Consider the following 15,286-nt stretch of genomic DNA (forward strand, 5'->3'; position numbering starts at 1 on the left):
ACTATCAAATTCCCCCCCCCCACCCCACACATTTTAGTGTCGTGGCTCTAAATTCAGTTCTATGAAAAGTGACCGAGATTTTTCACATCGGTATGACCTGCAACTTTGTTTGTCGCGACGAGCGAAACTTGAGATTGAAACCACAAGCAGTGTGTGCGTATAACGGTGCGGCCAGAGCCTACAACTAGTTCAAGAAGTCATGGCACTTCATCGCTAGAGCCAAAGCCTGTACATATTTGTTGTTTAGTTGTAGATGGTGTTTCAAAGACGGTGCCCGTTCCCTAATATTGGGAAATGAAATAGGGAGCATATTCCGTGACAGCGCATGCCATGTTACCTAGTTGTTGAGTGATACCGGAGTTTACCCCACAGTGAGAACACTGGGTACACTGGTGGTTACATAGTACGCTCCGGGCCGACCAGAATTCACCCGACTACCAGATGCAGATCCACCTAGCATTATTTTGATGCCTTCATCACTTTAGCCACCACTCACATGGGACCTATTCTAAGTCTGACAATACATGCGCATGTGTGAGGTCCTGAAAATATAATTAAAGTGGTTTGTCTTGCCATTCTTGTTTCAAATTTCATAGAAATGTATTCTCGTAGACCTAGCAAAACATTAAAATTGACACAGTCCCATTGGTCATTGGTGGTCATTGGTCATTGGTGGTTTAACATGCTGGCGTATGACGACTTTGGTCAAATTTGCGCTAAGCTCACTATACGAACTCGGATCTGGACTATTCCTAATTAGTTACTTATTTAAATTATTAATAATGGCGTATGAGGAAATGCACCATTTTGTGGTATGACTCCCAGGACGGCAAGTCGAGAAACTCACATGCAGTCGCGGCGGATAGCTTCCTTCGCCTATAGCATGTCCGGGGACATTTTGGGCCATCGTTCCTATAGGCCTATATCTGAGGCCCTGGGGTCATTCCTTGACTGACTTGGTGCAATATAATGAGCCCATTTCGAAGTAAATTTATCACAGATTGTTAGTTGTCATGGGTTTGAACAAATGAGGGGTATTCTATCCTGAAATATAGAGCAAAATGGGGCTGGGGTTACCAGTTTGCCGCATCATTTGTCAACTTTCACTGGGTTCTAATGTTCATGTTAATTGGAATCCCTAATAACAGAAATAATCCACCAAAAATTAAGGCCGCATGAACTTTATTGCAGATTTCCTGAGTGACGAATTTGTAATTTTCTCCCGAAATCACGCAACTATAGATGGCTGCTATCCAGCCTGCAAGTACCATCTCCAGCGATCTGGCAGGTATTGAAATCTGAAATTTTCTTGGTAGGCTGCGCGCCAACCGATGGTGGCGATCCGCCTAGATAGTACTTGCGGCCGGAATACTCGAAGCGATTACGTCCCCCCCCCCACGTTTCAAATGGGATTGACGCCCCTGCTTACAAGGTCTGAGAAGTGTCATTTCCGACGATCTAGGAGGCCTTTTAAGCTAAAAATTTTTGCTACGCTGCGCGCCAACCCATGGTGGCGCTCCGCTTAGATAGTAACAAGACGCCCTCCCAGGAAATGGTAAAGCACCCCCAGCGCCCCCCCCCCCCAGGATAAAAAAAATCCTGGCTACGCCACTATGGCCTTTCCTCTAGGGTAAAACATTCAGTCGGTTATATTTTATTCAAAAATCTTTATTTGCAACATTTCGTCAACCAACACTTTCCTTCTAGTAATAAGTCACATGTTAAGAGCAAATTAGAAATACAAAATACTGAAAGTGTTTTCTCTTCCTCCAAGATAAGCAATGCAAAGGATTATTGAAGGTGATGAAGCACATTCTAGCACTAAAAAAAAAAAAATAAAGATAAGAACCACTCAAATAGTTACTTTAAAATAATGATTTGTAAATTTTTGAGGTCAAGAAATCATACAAGAGCAAAATTGTTAAATGAGACAGAAAAGAGAACACAGAAAAAAGTCAATATATTTTTTTTACCTCATTTTAATGTATTTTCCTAATTTCGTAAGGGGGAAGAAGATGAAAATAACCAGAATACGTCCGCATAAATCTAATTCAATTCTAGATTTCAAGAGGAAATTGTATATGCTGGAACATCCTTCCCCGAAATCACTTATCTTAGATAAACGGGATATAAGCTTAGGTTTAAATATTAACTATGGAATCATCAAAGGAAACATGGCGAATAAAGCATTTAACCTCTCATTCCTCACCGGCCAAAGTAGATATCTCGTTGACCTACGACATATAAATATAGCGCATTTCAACAAAGAAGGCAACCAAACTGGGGAAACATTTCTGCTCCAAACTAAACGTATTAATTTCAATAATCCACATCAGGAAACTCCAATCACATAAACGTTCAACCCTGCAGTGCCCTTGGTTTATGCTATTTCGAAAATCGGCGAACCGATTTCAAAGTGATGACGGTGAGTTATGGATAAACTCTACTACACGTCTGGACCAAAGCTCTGAATGACCAGATCTGTGTACAGTGTGTTTTATAACAGAAGAGTAGAGTTCTTCTACTCTCACTGTCTATGGAAATCTGTGTCATGCTTTGCTGTCACTGTGTGCTAAACATATACAGAACAACCCACAGCATGCATGGTATATGTGTAGTATCAAGCTATTATGAATGTTGAGAGGAGGCATGATCAAGATGACCCAGGTTTTACTATTTGACATCTATCTAGGAGCCAAGTTATTCTCTGTTTAAAGGGATATTTTGGTGGCAGAAAATTTCAAACTAATCTTAAATATAAAAATATTCCAACACTGTTGGGTGACAATCCCATCTGGACATCTTGCTCCTAACTCCAAACATGTTGGATTGAAGAACCTTCTTTGCCTGGCTAAACGCTCACTTCTACCACCTAATGGATCACAGTAGGTGGTCTGTTATGCCATCACAGGAAATGTATCATTTCAAAAAGCATTACTTTCCATAACACAATCTCCTTGTTGATTTATCCTTGATATGTAATACCTTTGGAAAGTTCGCTTAGCAGTCAATGTTTTCCCTAATAGACTTTTATCAAAATGCAACCTTTTTTTGGGCAGAAATATTTGTTTTTTCCTCTGTGAACAAGCAAGTTTAACATTGGAAAACAAAAACATTTTCAGCTGATGACATCATTCTCCCTACTGATGCCAGATGCAAAAATACCACTAAAGTTTGCCTTACAAAATACTATGATGATTCATTCTGGACCCAAAACGGAAGTAACATTTTCAGCAACTTGTAAAACCAAATCACCTTCAGCCGCCGGGATACCACTTCACCAATTCCAGGAATGAATGGTATCTATTGAGGATTTAAGCATTTCCAACATAGCCATATCTACTCCTAGAGTCAACAAGACTCCAGAATTTCTTCATTTTACGCAGTAAAGCCCACAGCAGTCTCCATCAGCGGCTTCCTTCCTCTGTGACAGACTTACGATATTCCTCATATATTAGACGAAAACTCACAAATGTTTAATATTCAATCCACTGTCTCTCTCCTCCACTCACCACCCCCCTCCCACATCCCCACCCTCTCATCCCAAAACTTACTGCTAGTCTTAAACAAAATCATGTTTTACTGCCACACATCTCACTTTTACAAATCTCACCATCATGTCCCTCTCCCTCTTTCCCAATCTGCCCCCTTTCCCTCCTTCCCAATCTCCCCCTCCTTCCCAATTCCTCCTTCCCAATCTCCCCTCCCCTGACCTCCACCAAAGTTAGACATTTGTCTTCATCCTAACCACTGACCTCTCCCAAACAAGAACCTGTGGTCAGAATGAACACATTATTTAAGACGATAGGAGTACATCTGCTACAAAAGAAAGCTAAAAGAACATTAATTCCTCTTTGTCTTTATCTTTGACTTTCTCGTGTTTCCTGTCATTGTTCTAACTGTTCAGATTTGACCTCCCTCTCTACCTCTAGCAATAACAAGACACGTTAAGCCTATTAATGAAACACCATTATCCTAATGACAATTCAGAAAAGTAAAAATGAAATAAAACTGTTAGCAAACTGCTTATCCACTAGAGAGCCTGTGTAAGAGAATGTGTAAAAGTAAGTTGGCCGGACGTTTCGATCCTAGCAGGATCTTCTTCAAAAGCTAAATGACAATTCAGAAATGACAATTCAGATAAATAGCAGACAAACCCTCTTCTCTACACATTCACATTTTCCCTTGGCCTCTTCATGTCCATACACAACCCTCCCCCCCCCCCCCCGCCTCCCCTCCAAAAAGAAATTAAAGAAACAAACAATGATTAACTCTTATCTCTTATCTAACACATGTGACATTGCAGTGGTCTGTGACCTTGAGTTACACTAGTGTGTGGTGGTTCTTTAACTTGTCACAGCATTACGTGTACTCGTTGTTCTTGTTCCTGGTCGCGACACACCGTGGTCCTGGTCGTCATTTCCGTCCGAATCGGCCGCCATTGGGATTTCTGCCTCTCAGACTTCAAAGTCAAACTCAAAGTACTGGCTATCAAAGTAATTAATCTTGACAAAGCCATCTTCACCTCCAGTGCTACAGCTGAAAAATGGAGAGAAAGAAAAAAGAAGGAAATAACACAGAGAAAAACAAGTCAATGTAAACTTGCTAATCATAGATGGTCAAAATACAATAAAACTGTTAGCAAACTGCTTATCCACTAGAGAGCCTGTGTAAGAGAATGTGTAAAAGTAAGTTGGCCTGACGTTTCGATCCTAGCAGGATCTTCTTCAAGGCTAAATGACAAGTAACAGAAGGGACAAAAACACGCACAGAATACAGACAGGTTAATGAGCATGGTGAACACAAAGAGATAGATGTAAGGGGATTAGTAGACAAGGGATGGAGAGAAGAAAGAAAGAAACCAACAGGGGAAGAGAAGAGGTAGGTCTTTGAAGAAGATCCCGCTAGGATTGAAACATCAGGCCAACTTACTTTTACACAATATCCATCTTTGTGATAAAAGATGTAATCAACATGACATAGTGCTCTTCACCCTACTAGTGGAGAAAATGTACAGCGTACTGTTTTGAAACAGTTAACTTTATTTGTAAAGAATTATTTTACTGCAATTAATTTGACTGTAAGTAAAGGTTTAATGGCGGTATACTTGATGCCAGAGACCACTAGGCTGATCAGACTTGCACATGACAGTCATTGGGCAGTATCAAAGCTTTGATCTGGTCATATTTAATTCTGAGCCGCCTAGAAAAAGGATTGTAGCGGCATCTTTCTATGTTTTGCGGTATAAAGAGATCTTCTAATATTTTTTCTTATCGCAGTTACCTGGCAGTAACTTTGTATGACTACGAATTAGAACCATCCTTGTGGAGACATACAGGGATTTCAGATGTGACCTGATGATGCCCAAACAATGAAACCTTAATGACAAAACAGATGAGTACAGGACTAACGAGAAGGAGCAGACACGTACCTCTTGCCATCAGGATGGAAAGCTACGCTGTTGATTGGACCGAAATGACCCTTGAACCTGGCAAATTCCTCCTCAAAAATCATGTGAAAGAACTTTGTCTCAAACTTTCCGATCCTAGAAGACGTGGTTGTCACATCCATGGCTTCCTGACCTCCCCCGAGACAGACCTGAGAATAAATGCAGTTACCGTAAAGCGCAGAGTGATAAATACATCCAGAGTGTAAATGATAAACTCAAAGACATACACAGAACATGCCGAAGCCTCACACTCTTTGATGAAGGTAAATGGCAATCGTTGTTAGGTACCTTGTCATTGCTACAAGAATTGAGTCTGGTACCACAAGTGTGTGGCAAAGGCAATGCAAAATGCAAGCTGCATTCTGAATCGAGCTCTCTAGTCACACCTAAAATCAACAGAGGGCGCCGGGCAGCAGTCATATCTAGTTCTACTTGACAAGTTGCAGTGTCTGACTGTGACAGCAAAATGGACCAATTGGTACACAAATGCAGAGATGTATAGCAGTCTTTGTGTGCAGAACCATAACGTGTAAACATTAACTTTTTGAGATGCAAAATGCACAAACCTCAAAACTGCTGCAATGCTATGATCTTAAAGGCTATGGACACCTATGAACAACATTGTCCGTATCACTCTACTTGGCATTAGAAATCATCAAAATAGCTGCAACTCCCATCAAAGTCCATCCAAGATTGACCCTTTTACAATTCTTTTCTTAATTCTAGTTTTCATTAGATTTTGAATGAGATTATCACACACACAATAGATGTACTGAATATCTGGCTTATCATTCCTCTTGTGGTTAGCTATTTTACCACAATGTATCTGAGCAAATTTATTCAAAGTGGAGCTCTAGGACAAAGCCAACAATGCATGTAGGTATAATATAGATTACAGAGCACTTACGTGATCATACAATGGTGATATAGCGGCTGAATTCACTGGTCTGTCTGTTTTATAAGTCTTTAAATGTTCTAATGTCGTGGCGTTGAAGAGCTGTACATAAATGAAAGATGGGAGGGCGAAAAATTTAGATCAATGCACACCTCGTCGTCCCGATTGGAAAACTTTTTCTATCCTTCGGTTACTTGATTGATCCCTTGAACTAATCGTCTCTGGCTTCAAGGCTGTGACAAGACCTGTCATGGTTTATTACAATGCCCTCCCCCCTTCCACACTTCACACACTCTCAGAGTATACATAATAAATGCATGGCAGCAACAGGTTAACCTTTTACAGTAGACTGCACACATGTCTTAAGATACCAAGACCACCCTTACATGTCCTGAATATAACATTCATCATTACATATTAAAAATGAATAAAAATTAACTTAGTACTGATGTACTGACTGCTTGAGGCACGTATGTACTGATTTCATTATTTACAAATATCAGTTTTACATATGGTACCAAACCCCTGTGTCAGGGTATTCTGAATTAATTTTCTACAAGGCCAGTGGAATCAAAGATTGGTTGGAGCAAAGGGCTGGTGAGACCCTAAATCTCCCCTCCCTTTACCTATATCAAGCAATGTGCAGGGTATGATAGTAGAGTGTTCAAGAAGAAAGGCCTCATGAGCAGGCATATCCCAATAAGGCACACTGCCGTGGGACAATTCTTATCGCAGAAAATATTGACGTCATGAATCTGTTGAGTTATCTACATCTAGGGGTACTGTACCTACTCGCAGTATCATCTTGATACTTACCTTGGAAGTACTGTCTTTACAAGCTGTCACAAAGAGCTGTCCCGTCTTATTCAGCTGGATGTCATTGACTCCCTTTGTGTGCTCCATTATCTCCTCAACCATACTGCCAGTCTATCAAATTCATAACAATAATAATCATAAACATGAATTTGATCAATACATTTACCTGTCATCATCATCATCATCACCATCATCATCATAACCACCACCATCATCATAACCACCACCATCACCACAATCATCACCACCACAATCATCACCAACATCACCACAATCATCACCACTACCATAATCATCACCCTACCACAATCATCACCATCACCATCATCATCATACAACAACACCAGTATTTGGTCATAGACGATGGGTTTACTCTAAATGTAAAGTGAATTGGTCTAATATCACCACCATGCTGCCTTTAAAAACCTGTTTGATGATGAGGTTTAAAAAGCTCCCTGATTACTTTAATATTTTAAGTTTTTTTCAGATTTACAGTAATACAGTAACACCAAAACTAATTGATAACAATTTAAAATACAACACTACAGTACTATTTCAAGATATAATTCATGTAATTTTGGCATCATCATGTTACTAACCAGATTACATGTGATGGAATCTGTAGCATAAATCACGTAACTTATTTAATTTCGAGAAATCAGAACAAACTTAATTGCTTGCATTATAGTCAGCATTGTCGCAAACATTTTTTTTTTATTGCCAAACAAAGGTTGACAAGGGAGTACAGAATGCAATTAATCAGATTCTTCACAGTTGGTTGCCCATATTTTCATTTTAGTACCTCATCACATGTACAGACACACAAGTTGGAGAATCTTTAAATAACATCTTGACTATCACTGCATTATTCGAAAACAAAGTTAGCTAGTGAAGAGGATGACTTACATTGTCATAAAAGTTTAAGAGCTTAGTATGGTTAAAATCATTTAACAAAACCTGCTTGCAGGAAAGCTCTCTCTTTTGAAAACCTGAAACAGATTCCATTATAAAGTCAATCCCTTCTTCTGAATTCTAAACCTTTGGCATCATTGAGATATATATTTTTTTCTCCCAAATAGTAATAGATGATAAGAATCTACTTGTCAGTAGCAAAGACTCCTCATTGGTTATGTAAGGTGAGATGGTTTGACATGGAATTTACCAACTGTGGTAAACAAGGCAACCAAGTGCTCCAAACACTGTAGAGCAAGGTTTCTCTAACTTTATCCCCCCACAAACTCCCTGTGGATGTCAGAGTTGTCCACAAACCCCCAACTTTTTGAGACACGAACTGAGTCATTCTTATACTATACATAACAGTGCTTCGTAAAAGATCAAATTCACAGTGTAATATTGAAGAGTTTGTCGATAGGTACGACTTTTGTACATTACTAAATTATATGATATATCAGATTTTAGTTAATCAAAAAGTACTCTAGGCTAGTTTTGACTTTCAAAAACGTCTCACGACCCCCTGGGGTGGACTCATGCCCCCCCTGGGGGTTCATGCACCCTAGTTAGGAAACCCCTGCTGTAGAGTGAGGGTGCACTTGCTATGAGGAGACAGGAAAGTGAACAGTCAAGTTAATTCAGTAAAACCATCACATTTTACCTTCAGGTCCCAGAGACATAGTGCTCCATTATCGTGTCCAGAAATGAGTTCTTTATCCAAGTTACTCCAGGTTGCTGAGGTCACTTTAGAATCTGGTGCTGTTATCTTCATGTAGGGAGAATTGTTTTCTGACAAATTAAGAAAAATCAGTCAGAATATGAACATCTTTGGACAGTAACTGACAATGCATACAGGATCAAATAAATAGACAGCATCTGACAGATTGCAAACAGGATCACATAAATAGACAGCATCTGACAGACTGCATATTACAGAATAGAATCAAATAAATAGACAGCATCTGACAGATTGCATACAGGATCAAATAAATAGGCAGCATCTGACAGATTGCAAACAGGATCACATAAATATACAGCATCTGACAGATTGCAAACAGGATCAAATAAATATACAGCATCTGACAGATTGCATACAGGATCAAATAATATACAGCATCTGACAGATTGCAAACAGGATCACATAAATATACAGCATTGGACAGACTGCATACAGGATCAAATATACTTAGGCAGCAACTGACAGACTACATACAGGATCATTCTACGGTGATGAGGGAAATTGGTACCTGGGAGAAATAACCAATGTGTATACATCCATGGTGCTTGGTTTGTCAACACTCAGAAGTTCTCAGAAGCAATAATCTTGGGCCTTCTTCTAACAACCTTGGTACCCACCTTATCATGATTAACAGTCACATTAAATGACCTTGAAACATTGACCCATTTTGCACTTCCATTGGAACCATTAGATTGCTCTTGTCATGCAAGTGTACTAAAGCATTTCTTGCAATTTTGTGGGTGCAACACAACAAATTCCACCAGTCCAATACGCAAAACCGTAGAAAAAACAATGTGATCACTAGGCTCAGTGCAGTGTGGAACTAATGACTCAAGGATTTTTGTTAAATGTGGACTTATAACGGCTCGCACTGGTACAGAAACGTTATTTTGAGAGAGGGGGGGAATAGGCCAGACATTACATGATGCTATCAGTAATACATACTGTGCATTACTTTAAACACAGTCCGACATACAGCCCACTGTACTACAATTATGAATTGAAAGATCGATACACCTGCCTGCGCACATGTTCCAACAATGTTTGGATATAAACAAAAGTGTTTGAGTTTTTCATTTCCTCAAACTTTGCAAATGGGCCAGAATTTTGGCAAAATAGTAAATCATCATCATTGCATGATTACTTACTACACAATAGCATACATAAAAAAAATTTACAAACTAAAAATAAATATATAGACGGTTGAGATTGAATGTATAATGAGGCTTTAAAGCATGCTAGCTAAATTCATGTGATCCATACAGAAAGCAAACACATAAGCAAACACAAAACACAAGAAGCAGGGTTGCATTATACCGATGTGACATCTTGATGTTAAGCGTACTCTAATCACAAACATCTCTTCTCTAGACCACTCACCAAGTTGAGACTGATCTCGAGTGTCGAAGAATAACACTTCACAACTCCTCCCCATTGTCTTATCTGTGCTGTACATGACATCGTGACCACTGAAACTAAACCCACAAGTCCTGACTGCAGAGCCATTTTCAAAATTGGCCAACTCTTTCCCTGCGATGATGAAAAATAGATACAAATATAAATAGTTTATAACAAAATAGTGTAAAAAGGTCAAAGCTTACTAGGAAACGAATAATGGGTGGCACTAAATTCTGATCATACTGTATACCAAGATAAGGTACAGCATTGCCTGTTGTCTACCATATTGAAGAAAGAAATCTCATACTGAGTTTAACAAAAGGTGTCATCGAGGCAAGTTTTTATGGACTTTCTTTCTGGTCAGGTCTTACTTTTTGGTTGTCTGAACAAAACATAACAGAAAGGTAACAAACTAGTGAAGATATGAACGATGTGGGAACATCAGGTTTGGTGTATAGATTGCCAGCTTTGAGTCAGTTGAACTCCTCTTCCTGTTTTATTTCAGCATATCAAAGGTAACAGAGGACGATACCAATTGATTGATCATTTGCCCTATTTGGGAGTATTTTATTATTATATATATTATATTATACAATGCAATCTGTTACCACTGCTCGTGACCACTGAAACTACCAAGACCGGTGCTGTGGCCGAGTGGATAAAGGCGGTGGCATTTGAAGCAATGAAGCTTAGCAATCGGGGTTCCATTCCCGGCCCGCACATTGTAAGGTGGGTTTTTCATCCAAGAGCAATCTACGGTTTTGCATCTGAAATGACCTTCTAAATTGAAAGGATTCCAAACTAGAGTTAAAATGTTCAATTGGAAGCCACCCGACCTGTAAGTTGTAATCCAAAAGCCTTTGCGGGCTTCTCCCACATTTGTGGTCGCTAAGGTGTCGTAAAAATAACTGCTGATTATTTTTATTATTATTATTGTTATTATATTATTACTATTATCATTATTATTATTATTATTGTTAAAAACTAGTTGCCTGCCAGACGGCCACCAAACCCGATGTTGATTTGTCTGAAATCTGGTTGTCTCGGACAATCCCACTAGCGTTTAACATTTGCCTTGAATGTAATTACAGTAACTCTAACCTGAGGTTTGAAGAATTTTCTGCATTGTTTTTGGCCTTTTTGCAACACGTTGTGAACGATAAACACAAACGTGTAACTTCAGTGCACTTTGATAATTTCAATATGTACCGTTAGGCTCCTTTACTTTTTTTATTTTATTTTATTTAAGTTTACAAGCAATTTTGTGAGAAAAAAACACTGGGGAAAAACCACAGCACAGTAACAGACAGAACAAGCTTATATGTTCATTTGGTTTTGCTCTGCACAAAACCATTAGGTCAGAGGAACTGCCTTTCCTTATGAGAATGATGTCAAGATGTAAAATCATGAAGAGACTGCCATGCAAACTATCAAAGACTGGCTGAATCTGCAAATGTCTCAAATAACCATTGATATTATATTAATTATTAAATATATATTCATCAAGCTCTTGTCTGTACCATATGACTCACCTGTTTGGGTATCCCAGAGCTTACACAAACTATCTGCAGCACCAGTCAGGACCTTTGTAGAATCCCCTGTTAAATGAGTCAAGGACGTACCAATGCTATGCGGTGTCCCTAAATGTGTGCAGTGCCAATCGAGCATAGATGAAGCACCCTAACTTTCCAAACATGTGCAATTTTTCATCCCTACTTTGCCGATTACGCCATCCCTTCTCCATTCCTACCTTATGCTGCACAAACTCACCCCACGATATCCTGCGAAAAAGTTAGGTCCATAACTAAATATATCACTTCTTCAAACTTATATGAACTCTTTGTAAAGTGTTTTTTGGACTGTCTTTTATCAGTAAATTCATGAGTGCTGTGGCCTAGTAATCGGGCCAATGACACTACCAAAACCTCCCCTATCCCCCATTCCCCTGTCCAAATCTCAAAGCTGTCCCTGTTGCAGGAAGTATGGCATTTGCTATTATCGTGAACTATGATCACAAAGAAGACATTAAAGATGTACCTTACCGAATAAAATAGTACTACTGCTTTGGTGAAATAGGGATAAAATGCGGTGGTTTATTAGTCTTTCGGTAAACCAAAATGTAGAATTTTTTTTCAAAGACTCTATAATGTCTATAAAGTGATTTGCCATTTAAGGATACAATTGACATCGATGCACCAGACGGCACCACCATGGCCGTCAAATGTACCCAATCTCTCGCCGTTGATACTGTACCACACTGTCGGTGAAGTGTCCTTCGCTGAAGAAAACAGTAGGTCTCCCTCTCGGTTATACTTGATTTGGGTAATGGACCGTTCATGTCCCAGTAAACTGATTGGCTTCTGTTTTGACAAAGCAAATAGAAAGCAAGTTAAGTTCCAATGCTTGTCACTAGAAACAAAAAATAACTTGTAATACTTACAACGCTCAATACATCTTGTAAAACTAATGATTGTCTGAGTGTGTTATAACCTTCTTGATGTTCTTGAGATCAAGAGAAAATAACCGACCTGAACATACCATTGATAGCACAAAACAAAAATCATATGACAAAAACACAAAAAAATGTTGTTTCAATTCATAACCTATACATTCTTTGGGGAAGATATCAAAAACTCTAGGCTAAGTAACAACAGATAGCCTACTTGATTTACTTTAAAGTTTAAGGCTAGGGCCTAGCCTACTATAAGTCATTAAATTTAATACTAACCTAGGCTATAGGTGTTACTTTTACGTCACTAACTTACATGCTAGCAACAAACGAGAAACCAATCTCAACTTAGGTTATGAGTAGCATGGCGGGCTCATAATTGACGCACTTAAGGATTTGATTAACGATGTCTATCAATGAAAAAACAAAGTGGCTATTCTTACGACTAGTCGTAAGAATAATCACTCAAATGTATGGGATTTTCATGTGTAGTTCCTCAGAAATGTAATAATCTCAAAATATTTATTGTTCTGTGCCGACGCAATGTACAATTGGGCAGAATTTGACCACAAAATGTCCGCCGTGTCAAGTTCTTTCATACCCCTAAATTGACACATTCGTCGATAAGCTAACTGTAGTGAAGGCCTAAGTATGCATCCATGGACTTAAGATGCTGTTTGCTATGCACTGTATTTCTCTATAGCCTAGTTGTAGCCTAAACATGCAGTTGTGTGTATCCTACCATACAAGACATATGACAAAAGTTGCTTAGGCTGTCAAGCTACTATAACATCTGCTGGTATATTCATCAATTAATCACTAGGATATAACGTTTACAAATTAATATTAACCACACCATTTTAATGTTTAGAGCGTCTCCTGAAAGTTCAGATACAAAAAAATTCTTCTTCACTATCGTTTTAGTTCTTTCCAAATCGTCTCACAATTGTTCGTACACATGCCACTAAAATTAGTAGTAAGACCAAATAGCTAAGTATAAAATATGCTAGTTTATTTCGCAACCAATTGCTATTCTAGTCTACCAGAGTTCAGAGGGAGGTGTACGTAACAGAGAACATTTCACTGTAGCCGGTTGTTGCTATCAGACTTCATGTTTTGATATGAAGACTGTACTGCTACGTGACAGTATGTATCTCAGTTATTCATGGGCGCCCCAAGTTGAAAAGATTTTCAATAGAGGACATACAACAGCTTGACATATGTCAGTGTGCATTTATGACATCACATGCACCTACTCGGCGTTTGCTTCAATTTTGGTACAAATCAGAGTCAACTTCAAATATTGTTAGCTCGAAAGCGATACAAAGAAATGCAAATTGCACCAGCATGCCCAGAATACGTTCTACATTAACATCAATAATTCATTTCCTTGTGAAACATCCATCAATTTGCTGCACTCAGCTATTCATCCTTGTTTCCAGCCATCGCAATAAATCTTAATAATGTTTTATTGCTTATCGATTGTTTGTTTGATTAATCGATCTGCGTGTGTGTGAAGGGGATCGAGGAGTGAGTTTGAGTTTGACACCAGTTGCATTTTGTTTGTTCAGATATTATAGTTGGGACAACTGATCGAAGTGCTACCGCGACATCAGTTCTTCCAATCGTAATTCCGTATACAAATAGAATTACATTTGCATGCAAACTGTACGCAGTATATATTATAGTGCGCGCCGAGTACTTTGCAGAATTAGGAAGAACTTTTAGACATAGGCCAATTCACGTAATTCTGGTGGGCAAGAGCGCAAATTCCTATACAGGAAACCAAGAGTTCTGCTGGTCCTATAGCATATCTTATCAATATGTGTATATAGAGTAAATAAGTTGTCACTAAACAGGATACCAAGATAAGGTTGAGCAGTGACGCACTCCAATATTTGATTATATATAGAGTAAAACAATTACAGATTTTGCCTGCTACGCTTTACAGACATCATGAAGCATTTAGAGGGATTGAATATCATGTCCCAAAGCGTAGCCAAGGATTCAAGAGCATTCTGATCTTTCTGGAGGATGAAATGAATAGGCCTATACAGCAAAGCATCATCCGCAAATAAACGAAGTTGCGTTTTAATGTGATAAGTAATGGTCGTTTATATAGCATAAGAACAGAACTGGGCCAAGACAGGTGCCTTGTGGGACACCTGAGAGAACAGGAGAGGATGTTGATGATATTCCATCGATAACCACACTTTGGGTCCTGTGCAGGGGGGGGGGGAAGCTTCCAAAAAGTGGGGAGGGGGCAAAACATCAGAGTGGCGCGTTCTCTTTCCACAACCACCACTCGTTATGCTATAAACCGATCATACCGGCCATATCACTTAAATATATATGATTTGTCAGTATATATGCTATCAATACTTTTATGGGGCGCTGCAACACAGATTTTTTATCTATTGAGATTGTTTATTGTTAACCGTGCTACGAAAAGATATGGGATGCCATTTTAAAAATAGCATGTACAGACTAAAAATAAATAATTAAAATAAAATATTAAAATTAACAAAGGCTTAAGATACCCCAAGGACAGTTCTCCATCAAAGGGGCACATTTTATTTGCCAATAGGG

At 38.9% G+C, this 15,286-nt stretch overlaps 1 protein-coding gene across 1 annotated transcript; it reads right to left on the reverse strand.

Annotated features, from left to right (window-relative positions):
• Positions 1–1,961: 1,961 nt before the first annotated feature.
• On the reverse strand, positions 1,962–13,711 carry LOC139973498 (eukaryotic translation initiation factor 3 subunit I-like). The gene is made up of 9 exons (XM_071980230.1): positions 13,554–13,711; positions 12,428–12,608; positions 11,781–11,846; positions 10,231–10,380; positions 8,773–8,900; positions 7,161–7,271; positions 6,357–6,446; positions 5,432–5,598; positions 1,962–4,539 (listed from the first exon to the last, which is right to left on the reverse strand). Exons 1-9 carry the CDS (start codon positions 13,554–13,556, stop codon positions 4,458–4,460), a joined length of 978 nt encoding a protein of 325 aa, XP_071836331.1. The 5' UTR covers positions 13,557–13,711; the 3' UTR covers positions 1,962–4,457.
• Between the last annotated feature and the right edge of the window lie 1,575 nt (positions 13,712–15,286).

This window comes from Apostichopus japonicus, chromosome 9 (assembly GCF_037975245.1).
Source record: "Apostichopus japonicus isolate 1M-3 chromosome 9, ASM3797524v1, whole genome shotgun sequence".
In the NCBI taxonomy this organism is placed as follows: Eukaryota; Metazoa; Echinodermata; class Holothuroidea; order Aspidochirotida; family Stichopodidae; genus Apostichopus; species Apostichopus japonicus.

Coding starts and splice junctions, on each gene's coding strand:
- LOC139973498 (XM_071980230.1), bottom strand. Junction 8,901..10,230: donor TCGAGATCAGTCTCAACTTG/GTGAGTGGTCTA, acceptor TTAATTTGTCAG/AAAACAATTCTCCCTACATG. Junction 6,447..7,160: donor GTAAAGACAGTACTTCCAAG/GTAAGTATCAAG, acceptor ATTTATGTACAG/CTCTTCAACGCCACGACATT.